At 42.2% G+C, this 26,459-nt stretch overlaps 1 protein-coding gene across 1 annotated transcript; it reads left to right on the top strand.

Moving 5' to 3' along the window:
* The first annotated feature begins 988 nt into the window (after positions 1–988).
* scyl3 (SCY1-like, kinase-like 3) lies at positions 989–26,459 on the top strand. Its single transcript, XM_080725837.1, has 14 exons — positions 989–1,301; positions 3,336–3,520; positions 7,199–7,384; positions 9,574–9,687; positions 11,823–11,879; positions 11,996–12,098; positions 12,862–12,961; positions 13,431–13,508; positions 13,733–13,872; positions 17,000–17,190; positions 19,999–20,170; positions 20,546–20,704; positions 24,359–25,188; positions 26,132–26,459. The coding sequence occupies exons 2-14, from the start codon at positions 3,356–3,358 to the stop codon at positions 26,192–26,194; spliced, it is 2,358 nt and encodes a 785-aa protein (XP_080581963.1). The 5' UTR covers positions 989–1,301; positions 3,336–3,355; the 3' UTR covers positions 26,195–26,459.

The following is a 26,459-nucleotide window of genomic DNA, read 5'->3' as shown; positions in this document are numbered from 1 at the left end:
GTGTGTGGTGCAAAAACTGTGGGAGGAGTAGCGTGCCAAACTTTGAGGCTACATACAGACAGACAGACAGACAGACACGGACGGACGGCCACACACACGGCCACGTATAGGGAGCTTGTGTTCCACACAGCTCCAAAAAAGCCTAGTGTACTATTATTGACAAAGCGAATCACCGTTCAATCAGTACAATTCAAGTATCGCATCACAAGTGTTAAGTCACATTAAATAAATGGTAATACCATCAACAAAAGGTATACAGATCATTTCTGGCACATTTTATTTTCTCCTAACTTATCATGAAGGACTTCTAGTGGGCAGGAATCTTTTTTACACCAATGTCACAGATTTGAACAAAGATAAATTTATTTGATGATGTTTTGGCTGAGCATTTCTTGGGGGTGCTACGGGGGTGCTATGGGCTTCTTTGGAGGTGCTAAAGCACCTGCAAGCACCCCCCTGGCGCCGCCTATGCGGCCGGATGGCCAAGAATTGGCGCGACCTCGAGGTCGCATGTCACTCTGAGGTGTCTTACTAGCATAACAGTGAATGACAGACAGATACAAGTCTATGCAGCAGTAGATAGATATCATCAGAAAACAAAAACGGTTGTAAACAAAAACAGTTGAAACAAAAACAACAATGCAAAATAAAAAAAAGTATAAGTATTCACACAGAATTGTGTACTTACTTACAAGTTACACGTGTAGGAGCTACTTTACACTGACTCACTTTGAATGTGTAACATAAGTAGTGTGTAAGTGTGTACTGTGTAGTGATGTGATCACTACTGGTGTGCATTCACCTTCACGTACCTGGCCTGCCTGCGTGTTCTCACACCACTATGGTCGCGACCAGTGCTCATTTGCAGCAGGGGTAACTTGCGATTCAGCGCCAACTCAAAACATACACGGTGTCTCGTTCAACGCCCCTCCTGTTGGAGTCAGGATGGTTTGGTCCAGGATCTCTGACCGGAAGAGTCGGTGTTTACAGCAAGTTGATCGATCCACAACATTAGCCGTTTATCTTTAGCCTTGTTTCTGCTACCCTCCCGTGTTGTTTACAATCCGTTCCCCCGGATACTTAAGCATATAGTGGAGGTTTACTGTATGTATTGTTATTGTTTTATATGGTAACGCTGCTGCCATGATTCTCATGTTGTCAGTGAGGAAGAAGAGGGCCTGCTGACTGTACTGAGAATGGGCAGTTAGCGGCGATAGGTCAGCTTATAGCCAGCTAGAAGAGCCTACACAACTAACTGTACCCTGTGTCTGTCTGTCTGCTGTCTGCTGAACGTTGAACAGGTAAATGTGTGTTGGATGGATCTCTATTGTAGCGTCTGTTGACACGTCTTAATGACACGTCGCGTGGCGTGTGTGGAGGACTGTGCTCTGTGCTGTACTATCACTGTCTGTCCCCACCTCTGACTTGGATCAAGACAGATGTGTTTTATCGATCTAAATGGTTCCTGTGTAAATAAGTCGTAAAGCTTACTAGGATCTCCTTTTAGTTGACCTTGTACCAGTGATTTGTGCTGTCTTGAAATTGTACTTTTTTCTATTGCAAACTGCTAATAAACTCTTCAATCAATCAATCAAAAGCAGTGGTTCTCAAACTTTGACATTTGAAGGTCTCCCCTTAACATTTGGTTCCATTTGTACACTGTCAAAGTTACAGACTTGTAAGGATCAATTTAGACGCCACATAAAGGAACATAGAGAGTCCCTGAAATCCACTTTGAGAACCACTGACATATTATTTGATAGTCTTGGTCCAAGAACAAGGTTAGAACTGTGTGCTCTGTGCTGTACTATCACTGTCTGCCCCCTCCCTCTGATTTGGATCAAGAGTCAAGACAGATGTGTTTTATCGACGCTGACTTTTAAGTCAGACTCGATAAATGACATCTATGACAGTCTTGGTTGTTGGTACATATCTTTTATTATTTTTATTATTATTATTATTATTTTATTTTTGTTATTTATGATATGCCATAGTACTTACTGTGTTCTATCTGTCTGTCTTTCAATGTTATATGAGATACATAACGTGGTTCCTGTGTAAGTAAGCTGTAAAGCTTACTAGGATCTCCTTTTAGTTGACCTTGCACCAGTGAACTTAGGGCCGACTGTCATGAAACTGTACCCTTTCTTATGCAAGCTTCTAATAAAGTCTCCGATCAATCAAGGTTAGGTTAGAATGAAATAAAATGGCTGGGTTTCCGAGGTTAGGTTAGAACTGACTTAAATTTAATTTCATATGACATGATACTGATGATAGTGTTTTCCACCACAATTTAACCAAACAACATGATATCTATGGGATGCAGGAAATGTCTAAACCAAACTTAATTAAATTACACAATTAAACAGTTTGCTAGCACAGTAAGTAAAGCCTCTATCAGAGTCCAGGGTGAAGAGCTATTCACTTCACCGCGGTATAGTTTTCTAGCTATCACCTAAAAATACATAACAAAGCCTAGGTGATAGCTAGGAAACTACAACGCGATGAAGTGAATAGCTCTTCACCCTGGACTCTGATAGAGGCTTAAGCACACACTGTCATATCATGTCTTATTTTCCTGATGTCTTGATGTTTAGGCAGTGGCAGTGCTCGAAGAAGTGCTCAGATTTTGTTTTACTTAACATGCAAAAGTAGAAATACCACATGTACAAGCCAAAGACCTTGATTCCAAATTGTACTTGAGCAAATGTACAATAGTATTGGCATCAAAATAAACGTACAAGTATTGATTATGCAGAATGTCCCATTTTGGTAGTGCATCAATGTTTGTCACTTTTAATATTGCAAGCTGGTAAAAGTGGGGCTGATTTTGTGATTGTAATTATTTTGTGTTTGGGATTCTGGGAAGCATAACCTTTTAACAAAACATAATTATGTATTAGTTAGTGTATGATTTGTATGAATGCAAAAGTAAATCAGATTAATAAATCTGCAACTAAACTAAAATGATTGTTGTGGTGAAAATGGTGCGTAAGAGATTTCGGCTATCCAGCCTTCTATCCAACCTTACACTGAAGAAGGCTGGATATAGCCAAAACGTTTGTTTCTCATCCTAAGAAATATGCAGTAAAGCAAAAAAGAAGAGTAGCTCTAGCCACTGTGCGATCCATTTCCTATGCATGGTACATTTGCTATAATCACATTGTTGTCTTAGGAATACGACAAATACAAAAAATATTATTGAACTCAAGTCTCCATGGCGTGAGTAATAATCAACAGAAAGAAAAAAATCATTTTGGGGGTGAACTTGTAGATCTGTACTTTTCCCACCCCTGGATGTTTGACATAATTGCCCTGCCATGCCTTCTCTCCAGGTCCCAGCAGAGCAGCCTCCATGGGAGCCGAGAGCAGCGCGGTGCGGAGCTGCGTTCTGGAGGAGACCCTCCTGACCCTGCCTTCAGGGCTCACCATGTACTCAGCCCTCCTCCAGGACGGGAAGCCTGCGTCCGTGTTTGTTCACAAGCAAGGCAACCAAGACAAAGTCAACAAAGCTGCTAAAGTAAGCGAGTGCAGCGTAATAATGGTTTGGCACGAGAATATCGTCACTGTCAGGCAGAAACCTCGTATCTCCAAGTTTAAAATGTGTACGTTTTTTCGTAAAGTAAAGCCCTGCTTCTTCATACAAGGCCGCTGCACAAAAGTTGTGAAAACAGCAGATTTACGAGGTGTTGTGTTTTCAATAGTTTAAATCATTTTTAAAATTGATAAATACAAAAGGAGCGGTTTTGGACAAGGTTTCCACCCCGACAACGACAATATGATATGATGAGGAATGATTCTCCTCCTATCTTGGCCTTCAGTAAATCCTGGGGGCCGTCTGCTCATATCGAGTGAGAGTCCCTGGTAAACTGAATTTGCGATGCATATATACAGTACATGCTCTGTGGATCAGACATTTTTTGAAGAATATATTGAGTGTAGAGTGAAAACAGAAGGAGACCTACTAGTACTAGAGTCCTTTGAATACCATCAACAAAGTGTAGGGTTTAAGTGGTTGAGTGCATTATAGTCTTAGCCAGATACAGTGATTAGATTTCTTAAACCGCTCGAGAACCACCAACACAATAGTGAATGAAGTTACTGTGTCCATGACTGGAAATTAGTTTATGGTTGTACTTAATATCATATTTGCATGAGACTGAATAGTGTTCTAGTGTTGTTTTAATTGTATGTACCATCTATCTAGGTCGTCCTCAGACGAGCCCTCCATCGTTGTTTCCAGTCATCTCGGTTCTCCATACATCTGGCCAGCTCATTGGCCAGATGTATAGCTTGTTATATGCAAGCAACATGTCCCATCAATGTACACCAGAATTGTTGGTCTTTTGTCTTAAATATCACACTTGTACAAAAGCATTTTCTCCAAAAGACAGTAAGTTAAATGAAGTTACTGGTAATTAAGTGAATAAAATACTTAGCGTGAAGAATGGCGATCAGGTTTTGGTGATTAGCACTGACTCTGCCCTAGTGCCCTGACCGCACCAGAGCTCTCAGTACTGGAGTCACACATTAATGCGTCAGTAAAAGAGGATGTGGTTACGGGTGTTTTCATTCTGAATAGATCTTTGTAAGGCCCAAATTATCAATTGTTTCCATGTTGCCCGTCATTGATTGCAAACTAATTAAAGAGCTATGTTTATTTGTATTTTTATAAAGAATCATGAAACAAAATATCAGTGCATTGTACTTTTGATTAAAGTGCAATACGGCTACACATTATTGTGTATCATTATTTTATGCTTTAACTATTGAAAAATCGCAGATATACAAGCTCAGGTGCCGCGCTGCGAGCTTGTAGATCTGCTATTTTTGAAAAATCGTGAAAATTTGAATTTTGACTCGATTCTATAAGTGTCTTTGGTTTTTTGAAAAACCTACGTTTCTATGTCAGCAATATGGCTATAGCCATCGTCAAAGAAAAGGTCCTTTTCAGTTAACTGGAGCTCAGTTAGTCTGTTCTTGAGAGACTAGTATGTCAGTGGTTCTCAAACCTTTTCATTTGAAGGACCCCCAAAATGATATGTATTTGGCCACGAACCCCCATCTCAAAATATCTAGTTCCAGGGACCACCCAGAAGCAAAATTTGAGTTACAAACGTTCGCTTTGAAAATACATTCAAAGATTTGCACACATTTTCATGACTTTTTCAAAAATAGCAGATCTACAAGCTCGCTGTGAGCTTGTATATCTGCTATTTTTCAATAGCTAAAGCATTCAATAATTCTAGGCCTAAATGGGTTAAGAGTATCAGCGCAACATAGGTTTCAACCACATAAGTTCACAAAAGGTAACTTTCACTGGTACGACATACTGTAGTACTGCTTCCCCACTGAAGTGAACACCACATTGTGGCTTGTATGTTTTTAGTGTAAGTTCATGCCTAAAAATTGGACAATGGAGCCATGCCATTATTAGGCCCTGTCACTGTGTCTTGCTTTAATTACCCATTAAAACAATTACAGCTGTGTAATTTTAGATTTTATACGTTGGCTATTCAAAAATAGCAGACGTACAAGCCCACAGCGTGTCACTTCGTGCCACACTGCGAGCTTGTACATCTGCCATTTTAGAACATTTCTGAAAAATCTTGAAAGTGCGAGAACTACTGATATTAGAAGGCGTTTGTCGAATCGGGCTCAGGTGTTCACCATCGGGTTAAAAAAATGTAATAAAAGAATAATAAAATAAGATAAATATCTCATCCTAGAACAAAACGACGTCAACTAATGGTAATGGTGAAAGAAAGGACTAAAGGGAAGGCTCCCATAGTGCTGCCCTCTGAATCCACACTCCTCTTCCATATCCTGCAGTGCACACATAGACATCACAGGGGGCTTGAGCTCCTGCCTTTTAATCTGTCTGTAAAAAGTGCCCTCTCCAGACCATGAATGCAGTTTTTACTATGGTGAAAGAAACGCAAATGCCCTCTTTCCATGCCATACCTGAAGGCAGCATTCAAGAGAATTGCCTTGTCCAAACTCTCCTGAACTTGAATGCAGTGTCTTATGTTGAAAGAATTGCCCTCTCTGTGTAGAAATTAGAGGATGACATTTGACAGGAATTCCCGTGGGTCCCGTGGGATTCCCGCAGGACAGGAGTCAAATTTGTATTAATGCCAGGATCGGGACGGGACAGGAATGAAAATCAACAGGAGTGGGCAGGAGCGGGAATCATCCCAGACCAGTTCATCAATCGCAGAAATAAATTTCACAGGAAAGTGAGGTCTTTGAACTGCGAACATTATACAATTATACATTATATAATAATAAACATGATATCAAATATAATATGGATCAAAATAGAAAAACATCTGCACGATTTTTTTTATTTTTTTTATTGGGGAGCGGGATGTGAACGGGAGTGATTTTGACCAGGAGTGGGATGGGACCAGGAGTCATTGTACAGGAGTGGGACAGGATGGGATTTATTTTTTTACTCTGGCCCAGGATTGGGATGGGACAAGATTTTTTCTGCAGGAGTGGGACGGGACAGGAGTGAAAATCCACTCCTGTGTCATCCTCTAGTAGAAATCCATGCCGTATGTACGCCACATCTCCGGTATTCACTTGATTATGCTTAGTTCAGTGTGGTATCACGCACCGAAAATAGCCGACCTCCAAGCTCACAACGCGCCGCAGCGCGACGTGTTGTGAGCTTGGAGGTCTGCTATTTTCGATATTTCCACCAAAAGGCCCTTTTTGTAAGTTTAGGAGCCGGCTACACGGAGCTGGATATTTCTTAAGCTAGACATTTTTTGTGCTGTTGGGGCTTGCAGCCACACAAAGCTGGATATTTCGGCTGTGAAACTGGATATTTTTTAAACCGGATAAATAAGTGGAGAGATTGAAAAATATCCGATTCACTGGATCCGTGTAGACAGGGAAGAAGACTTGTGTGTGTGCTTGTTAGACCTAGATATGTTTGTCGTGTGGACCTAGATATTTTTCTATGTGGATATCTGAAAAAACGGTATATATGAAATATCCAGCTGTGGACCTAGATATTTTTCTATGTGGATATCTGAAAAACCGGGATATATGAAATATCCAGCTGTGGACCTAGATATTTTTCTATGTGGATATCTGAAAAACCGGGATATATGAAAAATCCAGCTCCGTGTAGCCATGGCCTTAATCCCCTGCCTCTCTAACATTCTCTGCACGTCCTCCCCGGCAGCACCTGAAGACCCTTCGGCACCCGTGTCTGCTGCGCTTCCTGTCCTGCTCGCTGCAGGACGGGGGCATCCACCTGGTGACGGAGCGGGTCACACCTCTGGAGCTGCTGCTGGACAGCCTCTCCCCGGAGGAGATCTGTGCAGGCATCTATGACCTGCTGCAGGCGCTGGTCTTCCTGCACGAGAGGGTGAGGAGAAGCACACACACACACACACACTAGGGCAGGGGTGACCACACTTTTTTGACGTGAGATCTACTTTTAAAATGACTAGCTCAACATGATCTACCCATCCAAAATGTTTTAGCTGAGGGGCTGAGGGGGGCTTTGGAATAGCAGCACTGGCGTTACATTTTAGACAAACACGCTTACTGTAAGGGGGAAATACTGGGGGAAATGTCTTCATCCCATTCTGTATGGAAGTGGTAGGTTTTGGTGTTCTTTGTAATGCTACTGACTCTTGAACAAAGTACCTATTGCATTGGAGGTTTGCCTACTTTAGAAGCCATGAAGGGAGCTGACAGGCCCTTCTTGATGTCATATTGACATATTCTTTTTATATTTTAATTATATATTTTTAGGGGCATGTCATGTGGTCTACCTGCACACCCTTGGTGATCTACTGGTAGATCACGATCTACCTTTTGTGCACCCCTGCACTAGGGCATTCACCAAATATTCAAATATTCAAATGTCAAAGTCACTATTCAACGTTGTTCACCAAAGTCAAATATTCGTTTTTTTTTTCAATGCCCTTGGTGGATGAATTTGTTAATGCTCTATACCAGGGGTTCTCAAACCTTTTTAGGCCGTGACCCCCAAAATACATATATCAACTGGGGACCCCCACCCTGACAAGCACTTGGAATTGTAGCTATTACATTTAATGTGACTCTGTTCCACAGATAAATATTGTGAAAATAGCAGATCTACATGCTCGCAACGCGAACGCGAGGCGTTGTGAGCATGTAGATCGGCTATTTTCACAATGTTCGCCTCTTGCTTACTTAATATTTGACAGTTTGGACTGTCCTGTCGAATATTCGACTATTCGAATACGTTGAGTTTGAATAATTCGAATACTAAAAATCACTATTCGTGAATGCCCTAGCACACACACACTGTGCAGGCATCTATGACCTGCTGCAGGCTAGTGCTGGGCGATTAACCGAAAATGGATCGCGATCTCGATTCAGACTCCTATGCGATCTCATTTCTAATAAGATCGCATTACGGCGATTCTATGACATCATGATCAGGTTCCCCGCGGATCTTGAAAAGTATTGAATTTAGTTTTTTAACATTTTACTTTTTTTTTTTTCTTCTTTTCTTTTAATAAAACCAAATGGACCCTTATTTGGTTTCATTTTAAGGTAAAAAAATCGTGAGAGAATCGTGATCTAGATTCTTGTGGAGGAAAATCGAGATTCTCGTTTTAGCAAGAATCGCCACCTGGTCTTCCTGCACGAGAGGGTGAGGAGAAGCTCGCGCGCACACTAGGGATGGGACCTTATGAAAATGTCATTTCACGATTATTGTGACCAAAGAAATCGCGATTTACGATATTATCACAATAAAATATCCCCGACATCCATTATGCTGGGGCGGAACATTTGTCCAAAAAAAAAATAGCAGATCTACAACCTCACAACGCGAGCTTGTTGATCCCCTAATCTTTGGCAAAGACATTAGAGTGGGGAAAAAAAGACTGTATCAAGTACGTTATTTACAGGTCCGTTTTACCAATTTAAAGGACAACTTTAGTTTTTTACAACAAGGGTTCATATTTTAGATTGTAATTAAAGAATATAAAAGATGAGTGTTAAAATTATTTCATTTACTTCTTTCTATTGTTTTAGAGATTCTTATTTCAGTGGCTGGAGGCATGCATACAAGTGGCTAAATATGTCATTTTACACAGAATAAACCCATTCCCAAGATAAAAGGCAACCTATCATGGTTGGATGTCACTTATGGGGGCTAGAAGTGTTACTGTAAATAGCAATAAAGAAACTGCTGGCTTATTGTGTCTAAAAAGACATATTTAGCCACTTGTACGCATGCCCCCATCCGTACACATGCCCCACATTTTATCACTTTTTCTTTTCTCTAATTACAATCTAAAATATGAACCCTTGTTGTAAAAAAAACAAAGTTGTCCTTTAAATGGTGCCTGATATGCAGCTCGGCAAATAAAAGGTGAATTGATCCCAGTGCATGATGGAGGGACTTTACCACAGCGCCACCCGAGCGCCAGAGCACATTCCTGCCCACAGGGACATAGGATATAGGATGCCGGTTCCTGTAACATACCGTAATGTCTCCCGAGATGTCTTGATCTGGGATGTGAGCTGCTGTTCTTCTCTTTCACCCCACAGGGCAAATCCAGCCACAACAACGTCTGCATGTCATGTGTGTTTGTCAGCGAAGACGGCCACTGGAAACTGGGAGCGATGGAGACCGTATGCAAGTTCTCTGAGGCTACCCCTGAGGTGAGAGATAACAGATGTAAAACCTAGCTATGCAAAGAACATAACATATTAACCGTTCCAAAGTTTTAAGAGGAATAGTGCCTGTTGAATTTAAAAATAATCTCCCATGTCTCTATTATATACTAGTAAGACGCCTCAGGGCAACAAGTAACCTCGCCCTAAAGGGCAAGGTTGCGCCATGGCTTAGCCGTCTGGCCAGTAGGCCTGTCCTCTAAAAATCGACGAATCGACGCGTCGTTTTAAGCCCCGGGAATCGACGCCAATTGTTTGAGTCGAGGCGAAAATATATATATATTTTTTTTTATATCACCAGTTAGCCTACTACTGCGGTGCACTGCTGGACTGGTGTCATGTACTTCCAATGAGAAGTAGCAATTGGCGAACAGTTATTTATTGTCTCGCACCAGCGTAGGGGTGAAAGTGAGACGGAACGGCCAGAACGGTTCAGAACCGCCGCTTCGTTAAAACATTCGGAGCCGGGACGGTGTTCCGTTGAGAGGAGGAAGCACGTTGTCAAAATCCCATATTAAATAACTTGCCACAGCACAAACGCACGTCCACGAAGTAAACAATCTTCTAAAGTCAAATTAACATACACAAGTGTAGGCTACAAGTTACATTTTCTAATTAAAGTGCTTCTGAATTGTTCCAGTGTTGTAATCCATGATGAATGATTGTGTTTCACTGCTGGCTCTAGCGGGAGCTGTGCCTCTGCCTGTTTATGATCCGTTTCTGAAATGAATCCGTTCTCGACACTGACTCATTACTCTGTCAGTGCTCTGTGTCCCGCGACTGCGGACTGGATCATCCCATCGTTCATTTAAAAGAGCCGTTCAAGAGAGCGGAATCGTTCGCGAATGTCTCATCTATACTGCACGCTGCCGAGAGACGGGGCAGAGTTGAAACAGCGGAGATGTTTTATTTGTTTTAACGGTGTGTTATAACTCTATGGTTGTACACTGCTATGCAGATAACATTCGTGCTCGCGCACCGATATCACCGAAAACACTGTGTATTCAATTCATCTTAACTCATTGAGTGCCAATCCCGAACTAGTTCGGCTTTATTATCGTATCGCAGAGTGCCGATCCCGAACAAGTTCGGCTTTAAAAAAAAAAAAAAAAAATTTGAAAAGATTTTTTTTGATTTTTTTTTTTTTTTCTTTTTTGGACCCCATCAAATTAGTGAACATGATTTCAATCGCGATTTTGCATGTTCCACCCCCATACAACCCCATCTAACATACAGGGCAGCCATGTTTGTTTACATAACATGTAAAACATAATGGCGATTATCTCAAGAATGCCTGAACGGATTTCCAATCGGATTTTTTTGTTTGAAAGCTGTGAACAAACTGCACAAATCCACTCCAATGCAATCCAGGATTGCATTGGATTTTTTAGAGCTCATTCTTCTCTGTTTTTTTCCCATGCATGAGGTGTGCAAGGTTTAATCATGGCTAAGTTGACGAAAATAAGGCTTCTAAAATGCTTGGTAGCCAATAGCTAACTTCAAGCTAACTTCATCCTCTTCCTGTACATGCACAAAGGAAAGTGTTCAGGCAAGTCATGGCTGCAGGGCTTCTGCATATACCAGCATATCTCTATGGGATTTTCTATGGCCACTGGGCGCCCTCTAGTGGTGAAAGGGGTGGCACTAAATGAGTTAATGTATTATTGTATTATGTTGACGTGGTTTAAAGCAACACTTTTTTTTTTTTTTTTTTTTAACACAAAGTATACTATAAAACGATTCGTCGACGCGTCGGATTAACCCCCGCGACTCGAATCGACTGGCCAGTAGGGCTGTCGAGGACAGCCCTACACACAATGCACGCGCGCCGGTAAGTTCCATTAACCCTTTGATGGCAGCCAATGTGTTAAGTCCTGTTAGATAGGGGCTTAATATTGAGGACATCAGGGATCTCCATACATGGGCATAAAAGGGATTCTGTTAGTGTGGTTCCCATGACATCACAGTGAGTCAGAGCGGCAAACACAGACCGTAAAAAGGTGTACACGTCCAGACAGACAGAGTCCAGACAGACAGAGTCAGCATGAGCGTTTCGCATACTAAAGTCGCAATCAGTTCATGGAATATATTTCTTATCCGTATTGTCCTTTCTAAATCCCTAGTTTCTTAGCAGCGTGCAGAACGTGAGAGAGACGAGCTCTGTGCCTCCAGAAGAGCAGGTAAGGAGAAGAAAAGAAAAAAACTGGTGATTGTTTATGTTTATCATGACAGTAATGATGAATAGATTGTTGTCATTGATCTGTTGAAGGAGGTTGACGTGGCATGTTGTTTACAGGCGGAGGGCTTCAGAACGCTCCCTGATGAATACGCTCACTCTCGAGACTGCTTCTCCTTCGGAATGATGGTGGAGGCCCTTATCCCACTCCTGAATGGCTATGGTGAGTATAGGCTGTCAATACAACAATCAGACTCTTGATTTCACACACACACACACACACACACACACACACACACACACAGAGTGCTCTCTCACTAGGGGTGGGCGATATGGTGATAACTATCGTTGAGACGATTCAATGTCTCCACGATATGCCTTTTCAAAGGTATTGTATATATCGTGATACAATTGAGGGAGCCTTGTAAAAAATCCTGTTTAATCGTTAATACAGAGATTCATTGCAGAATTCAATTTAAACATGCATTTTGGTCTGAATTGGTAGTTCTCAAACTTTAAAATGTCAAGGTCTCCACTTAACTCTGACAGTATACAAATGAAACCAAATGGACCCTTACGGGTCCATTTGGTTTCATTTGTATACTGTCAGAGTTACATACTTCCTCCCAAAAGGAACTAGAGAGTCTAGTTTTTGTCAAGTTAAGGTCTTTTCACACTGCTGCGTTTTTCAGGGCAAGGAGATAGAGCGAGCAAGGGACCGAGTGGTGCGCGAAACGGGCGGCAGTGTGCAAACGTGACTGACTTAACGTGAGGTTGATTTTTTTATTTGCGCGCTCCGAAATCCACTCCGATATTCGGCCCGAAAAAACGCAGCAGTGTGCAAAGACCTTAACTTGGAAAAATAACCATTAAAAACCAACGTGAAAAAGAATCGTGATACAATCGTGTATCGTGATACAGCTTGGGAAACTATTGTGATATTGTATTTTCCGTATCTCTCACCTCTTCCCCTGGCTGTCCCGTAGTGTCTGACAGCCTGAAGAAGACCCTGCAGACAGGCTTACTGAACCCTGAGCCTTCGTCGCGGCCTCCACTCTGCTCTCTGCTGACTCATGACTTCTTCAGGTTTGATGGCTCACCCACCTTTCTGCAATTATCACCTCTTGTTTTCTATGTCGTCGCTGTTGTGTTTTTATTTATTATTTCATAAATCAATACCCGAGTTGATTGATTATACTACAGCCTAATTCATGGGTTGCATTTGTAGTCCTACACCAGCCATTTTGAGGACCAACAGGTGTTTTGATTAATGTAGAACATTGGTTCTATGCCAATCAGACACATTAAACACCTGTATTGGTCCTCAATATGGCCGGTTTAGGACTACAAATGTAACCCATGAATACCAAGCATCAGAAGCAGCAGATCCACAAGCTCTAAACGTGGTGCGAAGCAGCACATTTTGAACTTGTAGATCTGCTATTTTTGCTATTTGGGGATTTGAAAACAGTTTTGGAGATGTCAGATTTCCACCCGACAGAGACGATATAATGAAAGGAGCGTGGTTTCAAACTTGTATTTCTCTCACAAGCAGGAATGACTTTCTAGAAGTGATGAACTTTCTGAAGAGCCTCACCCTGAAGACGGAGGAAGAAAAGAACGAGTTTTTTAAGTGAGTTATTCGTCAGCATCAACAATAATTGTATTTTATACACATAGTAAAAGACTTGTAGTATGTAGTAACTTGTAGTATGTTGATGTAAAAATATGCTATAGTTTAAGTTTGTTTTAATTGAGGTCTTTTCATGTTTTCTAGTCATTTAACAGTGCAAGGCCATTTTGTGGAATATGTTCATATAGATTATTGGTGTTTTTGGTTATTGTGTGTGTGTGTAGGTTCCTGTTAGACCGGGTCCAGAGTCTACCAGAGGAGCTGCTTGCTACCCGTCTTATTCCCAAACTCCTCAATCCTCTGGTGTTTGCAGAGCCCATGGCTGTGAAGAGCTTCCTGCCTCATCTCCTAAGGCCAAAGAAGGGTTAGCCATTTTACACTAGTGATTTTCAGCCTTTTCCTTCCAAAGATCCACCAGTTTGTTTTGCTTTAGGCCAGGGTTCCCCAATTAGTTTTCCCCAAGGGCCGAATTATGTCTAGGGTACCAAGCCGAGGGCCACAACATTGCGGGAGGCGACGCCGGCGTTCCCGCTACTCCAGCAACAGTTCAGATATCGTCCTTGTCGGGTGAAAATCTTGTATGTCCAAAACCGTTCATTTTGCATTTATCATTTTTAAAATTGTTTAAACTAGTGAAAACAGACGATCTACAAGCACACAACGAGGCGTTGTGCGCTTGTAGATCTGCTGTTTTCACTACTTTGTTGCGACAGCCTGATTTGCGAAACGACGTACAAATTTGGAGATACGAGATTTCCACCCGAAAACGACGATATACTAGTGTTGTTGCTGCTCTTATACCACCATTATTACAGGGGTTGGTGTGGGCCAGACAGTAGCCCCCCGCGGGCCGCAAATGGTCCGCGGGCTGCCTATTGGGGAACCCTGCTTTAGGCAGTGGACTGGGGGGGTCCACTGCCTAAAGAAAAACAAACTGGGGGATCTTTGGAATGATACCATTTCTTATAAAATCTACAAACACATAGTAAATGTTTACACATAGTTGAACATTATCACGCACCAAACCTCACCAAGCAGATTCCTCGTATGTGGAAATGTACAATCTGGCAATAAAAAGAATTGGAACCAAATGGACCCGTAAATCAGAAGTGTACAAAAGTAACCAAATGGACATTTACGTGGGTGTACACTCTCTGTGTTAAATTAACACACAGGTAGTAATGGGACGTTAAGCGATATTATCGTTTATCGTGATTGTTTTAACTCACGATAATCGTATTGTGGAGATTTAATTTATTGTGATATCGTCCTCCGTTATGCACTGGGATCAATTCACCTTTTATTTGCTGAGCTGCATATCCGGTACCATTTAAACCCTCTATAATTGGTAAAAGGTACTTATTGCGACCGAAGGTCGCATATACTCTGAAGAATCGTGTCACTTGAGTGTCCGAAGCCTCGTGACCGTCCTTCCGAAGCCTCTGTGATGTCAGTGTGATGTCAGCGAGTTGTGACATCACTTCCTGTACAGGGCAGCTACACGAAATGTGGATAACACTATATATGGAGATAGTCCAGTCCATCATGTCATATGGGACTACCGTCATAGAAAGTAACCATTGTTAGGCCGGAGTCAATGGCTGTCTGTCTGACTGCCAAGTCTGCCATTGACTTGCAGCGCATGAACGCCGCACTGGAGCGTGAAAACCAACAGGCCTGATGGAAAATGATACATGGCCGCAGGCTTTGTGACGTCCCACATCTTATGTGCTGGGCATACTACTAACCGACGCCAAGGACCTCCAGAGGCCATACAAAGAGTATCTAACCCGAGGCCCCTTACTAAGTAGCATACATTTACAACATACCTTCTCCAAAAACATCAATATTGAACTCCATATGTATATGGATACATACATGTATTTTTATTAATAAAGGATAAAATAAAATAAAAATGCCATAGATGGGCATTCCCAAAAGCAAAATCCCTTTATGCCCATATATGGGGATTTCTAATGTCATCAATCTCTGACCCTAACTAGCTCAAAAGCCTGCTTTACTCTGATTTACACCCTACCTTTCCAGATGATGACCTATTGGGTACACACTTATGTCCAAATATAGAAATCCCAAGGCATCAAACCTAAGCTTGGCTTTACTAATTAACATATGTTTCATGCCCATATATGGAGATCCCTGTCCCAATGTTATCAATATTAAGGACATATCTGGAAATGCCCATATTTGGTAATGTCCACATATGGGCATGTTTTGACATAACATAGTCAGGGAACTCCATGTATGGGCATAACATTGATTCTGTGAGTGTGCCATGATTCTGTGAGTGTGCTGAGCTCCTAGGGTTGATACCCTCACAAAAACATGAACAAACTCCCCCCAGAATGACAACAACTAGAATCGTCAGAGAAACGCTGTGGTTGGCCAGATTGTCAAGAATTGGCGCGACCTCGCCCTTTAGGGCGAGGTTGCATGTCACCCTGAGGTCGCATTCCACCCTTGGGTGTCTTACTAGTAATATACATACTTGATACAGTCTTTTTTTACTCTATCAAATGTCTTTGCCTAAAAATTGACGATCTACAAGCTCACAACATGTCGTGTTGCGATGCGATGTGAGCTTGTAGATCTGCAGTTTTTTGGCAAATGTTCCGCCCCAGGATAATGGCTTTTGATCATCGCGATAATATAGTAAATTGTGATTTCTTTTGTCACAATAATCGTGATATGACATTTTCATTTATTCCCATCCCTACACACACGATTGTTTACTATCAAAAGCTCCAGGGGCTGTCTGTCAGTCCGTCAGTCAGTCAGTCACACTTTTGCCCTGCTCATTTCTCCACAACCGTTGCCCCGATCCATGCCAAAATTTCCACACAAACTCCTTGCCTGCCAAACTACAACCTCCAAGGATCCCCGGAGTTCCAGGGACCCCCAGGTCCCTGGGGGACCCCCAGGTGTAAAAACATTACCACATACACGTCACACTTTCCCCCTACTCATATCTCGGCCACCGTTGCCCCGATCCATGCCAAAATTTCCACACAAACTCCTTGCCTGCCAAACTACAACCTCCAAGGACCCCCGGAGTTCCAGGGACCCCCAGGTCCCTGGGGGACCCCCAGGTGTAAAGAAAATACCAAATGTGCAAAAATGACCAAAGGACCACCCCCACGGGGCTGCTCACGGGGAATTCCCGGGGACCACCCACTCCTGGTACTCCAGAACGGATGCAAAAGTGGTGGCGCCCCCAGTGGAGGACCCCCTCCACTGCAGCTCACATAAAATGCCCTAACTCGGCCTAGGAGCGTCCGGGAGAGCCGGGGCCGGTACCTATTCGTCCGCCAAGGCAACGCGGAGACCCCACCCCTCATTTCTCACATGGCCCTCTTCTAGCAAGACCTACGGTCGCTTATCTCCCGATTAGGGAGTCTTACTGGTTTACTGCATGTAAAAGTATTGATCGACTGTAGCTTTTGAGTCTGTTTACTGTTTGCTGTGTTTTACAGATCCCAGTAGTGGAGGTAGTGGTGAAGACTGCCTCCTCTCCGTCGCCCTCTACAGGAAGCACGTGGTACCACAGCTCCTCAAGCTCTACAAGGTGAACGAGGAGCATGTCAGAGTGGTGCTGCTGGCTCACATCCACGTCTATGCAGAGTTCTTCTCCCACGATGAGCTCAAGAACCTCATCCTACCTCAGGTAGGACCATGTCCTTAAGAGCTATGTGCATAGGTTCTAGACACATTTTGTATCACTATTATTGGACCGACAGCTTGGAATAAACTCCCACTACACCTAAGACAGGCAGCCTCTGTGGATAGCTTTAACCCTGCAAGACCCGAATTAATTTCTACTGGCCCAAAAAAAAATAAAAAAATAAAAATCAGATGGTGTTGTAGGAGTCCTAATCACAGGAAAATGTAATGTTAAAAATTAATAATGTTTTTGTAAGGTTTTATAGCCATAAATCATAAATCATGCTCTAATTTGCATTTTGGGGATATGTTTCACAATAATAACATATGTACATGTTCTAGACATTCTAATGATCACGAAAAACAATATTACAGGCCTTTTACTTCTGTTTTAGTGAGGAATAGCTTCAGTTAAAAAGTGAGATGTTGTTCGTCCAGACGCTGGAATTTCAACTTCTCTGGGAGGTGTGAATGTCATTCTCTGTGGGGGGTATTTATTAGGGATGTGCCGAAAGCAAAATTCTTGGCCGAAACCGAATACCGAATATTGGAAACATTTGGCCGAAAACCGAATACCGAATAGCCGAATAATACATGTATATAATTTATTTTGTATTACTAATTTTTGCACCATTGCTGTACCTTTGTTGGAAAGCTATCTGATTATGGCAAAAGACATGATTATGGCAAAACCTAACTTAAATAATAATCACCATATGGTTCCATAAATATTTATATGCACACATAACATATTTATTTTTGTGTAGAATTATTTATTTACTATTGTTAAATTTGTAATAAAAGACAAATTATGTCTCAAAATATTAACATTCCATATAGTTGAATTATTGCATCATAAAGAAATATCAATGTAATTATTGTTATAAAAAAAATATATATATATATTGAATATCCTATACATTATTCGGTAGTATTCGGTATTCAGTATTCGGTAATATTCGGTATTTGGTATTCGGTACTATTCGGTAATAATTATTCGGCTGTAAAATCAAACCGAACCGAAACCGAATATGCGTTTTTTGGCACTATTCGGCCAAAAATATTCGGCACCGAATATTCGGTCACATCTCTAGTATTTATATGCAAATATCGTGGCCAATGGCATTGTAATACTAAACAATAGGATTTAATAGTGATGTTAATGTAAAAAATGTTGCCAAAAAGCAACGCTGGGCCTTGCAGGGTTAAAGCACAGCTCAAGACCTATTTCTATACTCTTGCTTTTAGCTGAATTTTTTAATTCCTGTGTTGCTTTTGAAGTCCGCACTGTTCTTAAAATGTTTTAAATGTTCTTCAATGTTTTATGTTTTATTTTTCTCTGCTTTATTGTAATCATGTGTATTTTTTTCTGTTAAGCACTTGTTTCATTTTCTGCTCTGTAACGCGCTTTGAGCTGCATTTCATGTCATGAAAGGTGCTATACAAATAAAGTTTTATTATTATTATTATTATTAACAATGTACTTGTACTCCAAAACAGTCTTCCACTCATTTCAGACTACTAGTTGAATCTCCTACCATTTTTAAACGACTGCTTAAAATGTTTTTCTTATGTATGATGCAGTTTATTGGTATCCCTTCTATGAACCCATTTAACCTGGAACACCTAAACATTGTTCTACCTTTCAAGCCGGGAGGGAACGCCTCTGTGTAACGTTGTTGCAGAAAACTTAGGTCAGGTTACATTCACACAGCTACAGTAGGCTCCTGCAGGCTTCATGTCAAAGTTTCTCTGAGCAAGACACTTAACCTTCCATACAATGAATGATAACTATAAGGATAATGTTGTGAGCATCCACTCTGAACTGCAGTATTTAACATGAGGAGTAATGTGTTGACATTTGGATGCAGTTAACATGAGTAATGTGTTAATGTTTGGATGGAGTTTGATTGGCTGCCAGTGCTTCTATTGCTACTGTAAGTGATTCAACGATATTGTGTGTGTATTTTTTTAAAGTTTATAGAGTAGTTATTATTATGGTTATCATCTATGTATAGATGGCTTTTCACTGCCCCCGGGCTCTATTAATAGTTATTCACTGCACTGCTCTAGTTTTTGGAATTCCAGGTATAGGCAGAGGTATTTGACAAATATCCTCAACAGCAATGAATGCAGAGGCAACTACAGTATGTAACTCACCAACCTACTCCTCGGGAGCAGTTTGGGGTTCACTTTTGAATGTATAATGGTGGTTTAAAAATGTGCTAAGTACATAAGGCTTTCCCAGTGATGTCATTACGTGCGCATCCTGCATCAAAAACTCATTCAAGTCGCCCAGGGACTCATTCATGTCATGGTCCTGGGGTCCCGGGGATGCGCCTCCATTGGAGTCCATGTTAAAATTATTTACCGCGTCGCGGTAAAAGAAAAACATTTTAAAATTCCACAGGCACCACCATTGTTCATGGGTGAAAGCATCCTACTTTACCCTACGTTAACACAAATAAAATCCACGTAGAAAGTCTTAAACAGGCGATAGAAACGTCAATGTTTTGATTCCACCGACGTCCGACGCCATTTTGCGCGCCCGAATTCATTAGGGGCACATGTTTTAGTAGTTTTAGTAGTTCTAAGTTCAAACATTAGCCAAATTGTAAAATAAATATAAGAAATAGGCAAACATTTTGAAAATAGCCGATCTATAAGCTCACAGTGCTCGAAAACATTGTATTGAGGACTCATAAAACTTTTCTGGGACCCATTTGAATGACCACCTGTGGGTCCCGGGACCCATTACATTGAAAACCTAGTAACATCACTGCTTTCCTTAACTCTACTTCATTCACTGTAGGTCTTGCTTGGAATGAGAGACACCAGCGATGCTCTGGTCGCCATGACACTGCAGAGCCTGGCGGTGCTGGTGCCGCTGCTGGGAGCGCAGGTTGTGGTGGGCGGAGAGAGAACCAAGGTGTTCAAACGCACCACGCCCAACTTCACCAAGTCTACAGAGGTCACCCCAGAGAGTAAGGAACATGGCGCTCAGGCTGAGATCATGCATGTGTCCATATTTCTGTTAAAAAGTGAAAGAAGCAGGCTTGTGACTCAAAGATTGTGTAATTCAAAATATTAGACCAGCTGTGAAGTTGAATAAGCAGTGCTCTGCCCTTGCTCAACAGTTGCCATCAAAATACCCTTGAGCAAGGAAATAAGCACCCAGTCTGGTTCAGCAATCATTACATAATCACAATTCTTTTTGCATATTTGTTCCATGTTGAAAAAAGTTCACATAAGTTCAAATATTAAGTCGGTAGTGCTGTTGCCTCACAGCTAGAAGGTCCTGGGTTCGATTCTGTGTTGATCTCATTTAAACATTGTGCCTTCTCATCTGTGTATTTCAGCCTCTCCAGTCCATATAGGAGGAGGCATCCACCCTCAGATAGCCCAGCCCTCTAAGGTCCTCAACCTGTTCCCCAAACCCTCTGGAGGCCCCGGGCTGGTCCTGGACAACATGGACAGTAGGGAGACCCCCAACAATTACTCACTGACATCCAAATTAGGTAAAATGAGTCTTGATTATCCATTTCTAAACTCCAACCAACTGCTATGATGGAGATGAATTATCGATCTACAAACTAAGACTATTGAATATTCAATTAGAAATGCATATGTGCATTATGTCTCACTCACCAGTTGTTTAAACTAATAGCATTGATTAAAATATGCAGAAAATGGCAGGTCTACAAACTCATGATGCAACACATTGTTAATTTGTGAATTGGCTATTTTCCCTGTTTTTGTGCGACACCATTGTACAATGAAGTGTAACATCAGTTTATCGATAGACGATAGAATAGTTGCAGCCCTGCAAGAGATGCATGGGAAGGAAGAACACTGACTACCTGAGCTTTGACATGTCATTCCTGAGTTGCCTGGCAACGTCAAGAGAAAAAGGTGCAGCAAGCTGCTCTGCTTTGTAAGAGTGCACAAAGAGGTAGTGCGACGCACCCTGTTGTTTGTAGCTTGTAGCAAAACTCATACGGTCTGAGACTGTACACTGCTACACCAACAACAAACCCCAGATCTAGTGTTGTAGTACTCGAGTCAATGACTCGTCTCGAGTCAGCACTCGAGTCCAAATTTTCACTGACTCGGTCTCGTCTCGGTCTCGCCCTTAATTTGACTTGGACTCGTCTCGGTCTCGGTCTAATTTGACTTGGACTCGCCCCCCACCGAGTCCACTCGAGTCAAGTCAAGTCACTACAATGCAATGGAATAAATGTTATATCCATATGAGGAGCGCATTCACGTTAACATTAAGAGAGCTGCCTTGTTAAGTAACAGAGCATTCTGACGCGCATCTGATAGGCACACAGTAGTAGCACACACGCACATACAGGCACACACACACAGAGCCCCGCTCTGCACAGCAGCAAGCATCTAATCTTCCCAGATCTTTCGCCAAACAGACAACAGCACAACAGTCCACTTTCCTTACCTGCAGGATATCCTTGTGTCCCCAAATAAATAAGTCCTAACAGCTTCCAAACACAAGCCTTTGTGATCATGTGTTGTGTAGTTTAATCCACCCGCACAGCTGGATTAAGAATTTACGTCTTTTTGTATTTCCAGGTGTAGTCTATTACTCGTTAAGCAAGCCTCGTCCGAAAGTTTTAAAGTGCACTGATCAACAGAGAGAAGTGTAACATTGTAAGTCCCTGTAGAGAGGTTAAAACGAATCAAAACAACTTGAAGCAGTGACATGGGGTATTGTTTTGCCTTGTACTTGAAAGGCATCAGACTAATGACATAGGGTAGCCTACATTTCTCACCTTAAACAATGAAATGCAGACAGGCACATACTGCTATGTGTTTGAATGGGAAAACCTTATTTATTTATTTGAGCTTTTAGTCAAAATAAAATATTAAGATAAGAGTTTGTTTGAAAAACGTTTTGCTAAAATCATGCATGCTCTATTTCAATGCAACTATAACAGCAATGTTTAAAAATGTTATAGATTACAGTAGTAGACATAATTATTTTTTAAATAATATTATTTTTGTTATCACTTGGCCTTTTGGTGCATGGGCATCAATATTATATCCATATCATGATATTAGACTGGATAGGCCTAATTATCGTCTGTGATTTGGGATATTGTACTGCAGTATATGCTAAGTCTTATTTGTACACTAAAGTACTTGTTCTCTGCCTGGGAGAAAATGTAATTGTAGCAACTCAAATGTCTAGTTCTTAGACAGAAAATTGGTATGGGAAAAAACTACCTCTCCAAAAAACTCCCTCAAACCTAAACCACAGCATTGACAGCAACCAAAGGTAATTTGGGGAGACCTATTGATTTAATTTGAAGACAAGCCATTAATTTGAAAGGTATTGGTAGGAAACACCAGACAGGTGCATGCACATGAACGGGGGGTTCTTGCATTGTTTGTGTGTGTGTGTGTGTGTGTGTGTGTGTGTGTGTGTGTGTGTGTGTGTGTGTGTGTGTGTGTGTGTGTGTGTGTGTGTGTGTGTGTGTGTGTCCCCGAAAAAAAAAATATATATTATTTTCTGCAGCCTACCTATCAAAAAAAAAAAGGAAAAAAAAGAAAACTGGACTCGGCTCGGTCTCGCCTACCATTGGTCTCGGACTCGACTCGGACTCGCCTCCCATTGGTCTCGGACTCGACTCGGACTCAGCCCCCTCCCAGGGGCTCTTGACTCGGACTCGACTCGGACTCGAACCCCATATGACTTGGACTTGACTTGGACTCGCTTTAGGTGGACTCGACTACAACACTACCCAGATCACCAAAAACATCGAAGGGTCTGCTCATTGCTCAAACAGAAACAAGGCCTTTAAGGACGGTGAGCGTAAGCGCACACAGGGACGACTTACTGTAAGTACCTGCTGAGGGGTTGGCAAAGGAGGATTACAGGGGGAAGATGGAGCGCAAGAAAGTCCACACACAAAAGGGAGTTGTGGAGTTGGATGTTTCTTTATCGGTAGTACAATTTTAGTGACTCATCGGTGGCTCAAACTGTTTCATGTCTAGTGACTTACAAAATTACAACTCTTACCTCAAAATATTTTGTTCCAGGGACCTCCAGAAGCAAAAATATTAGTTAAAATGTTTGATTTAAAAACATATAAATTCAAAGATTTGCACACATTTTCACGATAAAAATAAATAGCAGATGCTATGCGCTTGTATATCTGCTGTTTGTTAATAGTCTAAGTTTAATGGGTTAAGCAAAGAAAAGCCAGGCAAGGGCTATGTGGGCAGGGTGGATCAGTTAAACCAGTTCTACTGCCAAGTTTGACTCGGGCGTGCCCTCCCTGTGCCTGATGCCCTCACCGCCACACACTTATCAGGAAATGGAAAATAGAACCTGTGTTCACTGTAGTTATTCAGTCATTGGTTCAATATTTATAAAACCATAGCCACATCATGACATGTGAGCTAGTGTTGGTAGTACACTGTTAGTATTTTTGGTGTTCACCTACCAGCAGTGGAAAACGCTATCCTCTCGTCTACAAGCTTCACCTACTCTCACTTGGAGACAACTCAAGTGGCGCTTTGAGGATTGTGTTCTTTGATTTAGCCAGTACCTTATTAAAAACCATCTATAAAAGTCAATACAAGGCCATCCACTTCATAACACACACTAGCTAGTCAGAGGAGCAGGTTCAGCAACATATTCATTTCATAAGGCTGCTCAACCTGGTGCCGCCGCCCTCAAGACATCATGTGTACACCGGGACATGCAGAGGGTCACATTCAATTTGCATGATTGTGAATAGATAGATAGATACCTTTATTATCCCAAGGGGGAAATTCAGTTGTCCAGTTGTAGGCTGTAGCACAGCAGTATACAGTTATTTACAAAGTTACAGAGAAGTAGGAAAAGATAGATAAGAGTAAAAAACAAGACTGACTGCAAGTGACTCAATATCTGTATTTGGATTCTTTGTACATACTGTAGATATCGTCTTGTATGTTTATAGATATGTATATTGCAGTACATTGCTTGATTTGTATATTTTATTTAGAATTGCTCTACCTGTAACCATGCATGCAGTGAGTTACCTGTCCTGAACACTGGCATTTCCTACAGGATTAATGAAGTATCCATCATCCCATTGATTGCACCGGCGTATCTAAAATTATTCTGAAGCTTATTGCGCCGTCATTGTGATTTGTGTTTTCAGCCATCAGCAGAGAGATGTCTCTGCCTTTGAACGGTTTCAGCCGAACCGGCGGGGCGGAGTCCCCATCCTACAGCCCGGAGCAGCCGGAGAGAACGGCGGGGGGCCAGACGGACGACTGGCCCGACTGGAGTGACCCGGAGGAGGGGGACAAGGAGCGGGACGGACACCCGGTAGAGATCCACATCCAGCCCTCTGAGAGCACCGCTCCACTCAGCTCCTCTAGGATGCCTCTCACGACCACAGTGGACGAGGAGCCGTGGGACAGCTTCGAGGACACGGAGCCCACCTCGGACCTTTCCCCGACAGCTCCTCCTGTGCCTCACCACCAGGTCATTCTCACCCCACCCAGAGGGGATGCTGCCACTCCTGCACCTGTAAACCCCGCCGCACTGGGGGAACCACTTAGACCGGGGGCCTCCAAACCTTTGAACCTGAGCGTGGCCGTGCGAGCCTCCTCAGAGTCTAATACCACTGCCTCGTCGTGGGACAACGGGTGGGAGAAATCACACGACCCTCCTCCCTCAGACGCCCAGCCCAGGCCTAAGCAGAGGAGTCAGGGGGCGGGGAATGGGCTAGGGGGTCTTGGGGAAGAGTTCACCATCGAGGTGAAGAGAAAGCCGGACAGGGACCCAGAGCTGGACTTGTTTGCGGACATGGTGCCGGACATCAAGATGTCTTCTCCAACTCTGCTGCTCCCTGGAGAGTACAGCTTGAATGACACTGGACTTTTCGCTGCCACCAGTGCAGGCCACACAGAAACACCACAGGCCAACTCACGCATGGACACACAGACACTCACTGCCAAGTTCGCAGCTGCAGCGCTGACCGAGGTGAGTTTGTTGTGCCAGGTCTAATATTCAAACCCCCCCGTCAGGATTTGACCGGTGTTCCTGTGGCATTTTGAAGGTTTTCGCTAATGTTTTCCAGCTTGGGTGAGTTTTAGAGTACAGGGACACTAGGCAATGGAAGACTTGAGATGGAACAACAGGGGGGCCTGCCTGGGGTGGCCCCCCAACAAAAATAAATAAGAAATAACAAACATCTGTGTAAAACAACGACAGTTCTTTTTCCACTAACGGGTAACTGTTAAAGTAAGCTTTGCACGTGGGAGACATAAATTGGCATTTTCCATCCAGTATTTTCTTATTTTTTTTACAAAGGCTGCATTATTGTCCAAGTAGTTAACCCATTTAGGCCTACAATTATTGAATGCTTTAACTAATGAAAAATAGCAGATATACAAGCTCACAGCGCGGCACCGAGTGCCGCGAGCTTGTAGATCTGCTATTTTTGAAAAATCGTGAAAATGTGTGCACATTTTTCAATATATATTTTTCAAAACAGACTTTTGTAACTCAAATCTCTGCTTCTGGGGAGTCCCTGGAACAACATATTTTGAGATGGGGGTCTGCGGCCGAATACATGTAATTTTGGGTGACCTTGACATGAAAAAGTTTGAGAACAGCTGATTTAGAAGAAGGATTTAGAAGTCGGGTCAAAGATATTCAAAGACTTGCACACATTTTCACGATTTTAAAAAAATAGCAGATCTACAAGCTCGCAGCGCGGCACTGTGAGCTTGTATATCTGCTATTTTTCAATAGTTAAAGCATAAAAATAATGGTTAAAGTGGTTAAAATCTAACACGACTCGGGCGCATTCCAGGTATTTGAGAGTTAAGGAGGCCTCTTACATCTGTAACATGTGTCCCAAACACATTTATTCAATATGTATCCTGCAAAAATAATGATGAATCTCTCTCTCTCCCCTCAGGCTGAAGCAGATGGCTGGGGAGACGGAGATGATATTAACTGGGATGACGAGACAGCTTGGTGATGAAATTTGACCTGGCTCTGTTATATGGAGCAACATTTTAGAGACTCATTACTGGAACGATTCATCTTTCAACAAGATCTCCGCCTGCAGAAGAATCGCGACAAAGAACTAGGGATGGGACGATATGACAATGTAATATCACGGTTATTGTGACCAAAGAAATCGCGATTTATGATATTATATCTCGATAATCTAAATATCTCCATTATCCTGGGGCGGAACGTTTGCCAGAAAGATTTACAAGCTCACAACGTGTCGCAAACGC

The sequence above is a fragment of the Nannobrachium achirus genome, assembly GCF_963921795.1.
Source record: "Nannobrachium achirus genome assembly, chromosome: 1".
In the NCBI taxonomy this organism is placed as follows: domain Eukaryota; kingdom Metazoa; phylum Chordata; class Actinopteri; order Myctophiformes; family Myctophidae; genus Nannobrachium; species Nannobrachium achirus.
Note: the sequence above shows the minus strand (reverse complement) of the source record. Positions and strands in the feature narration are given on the sequence as shown.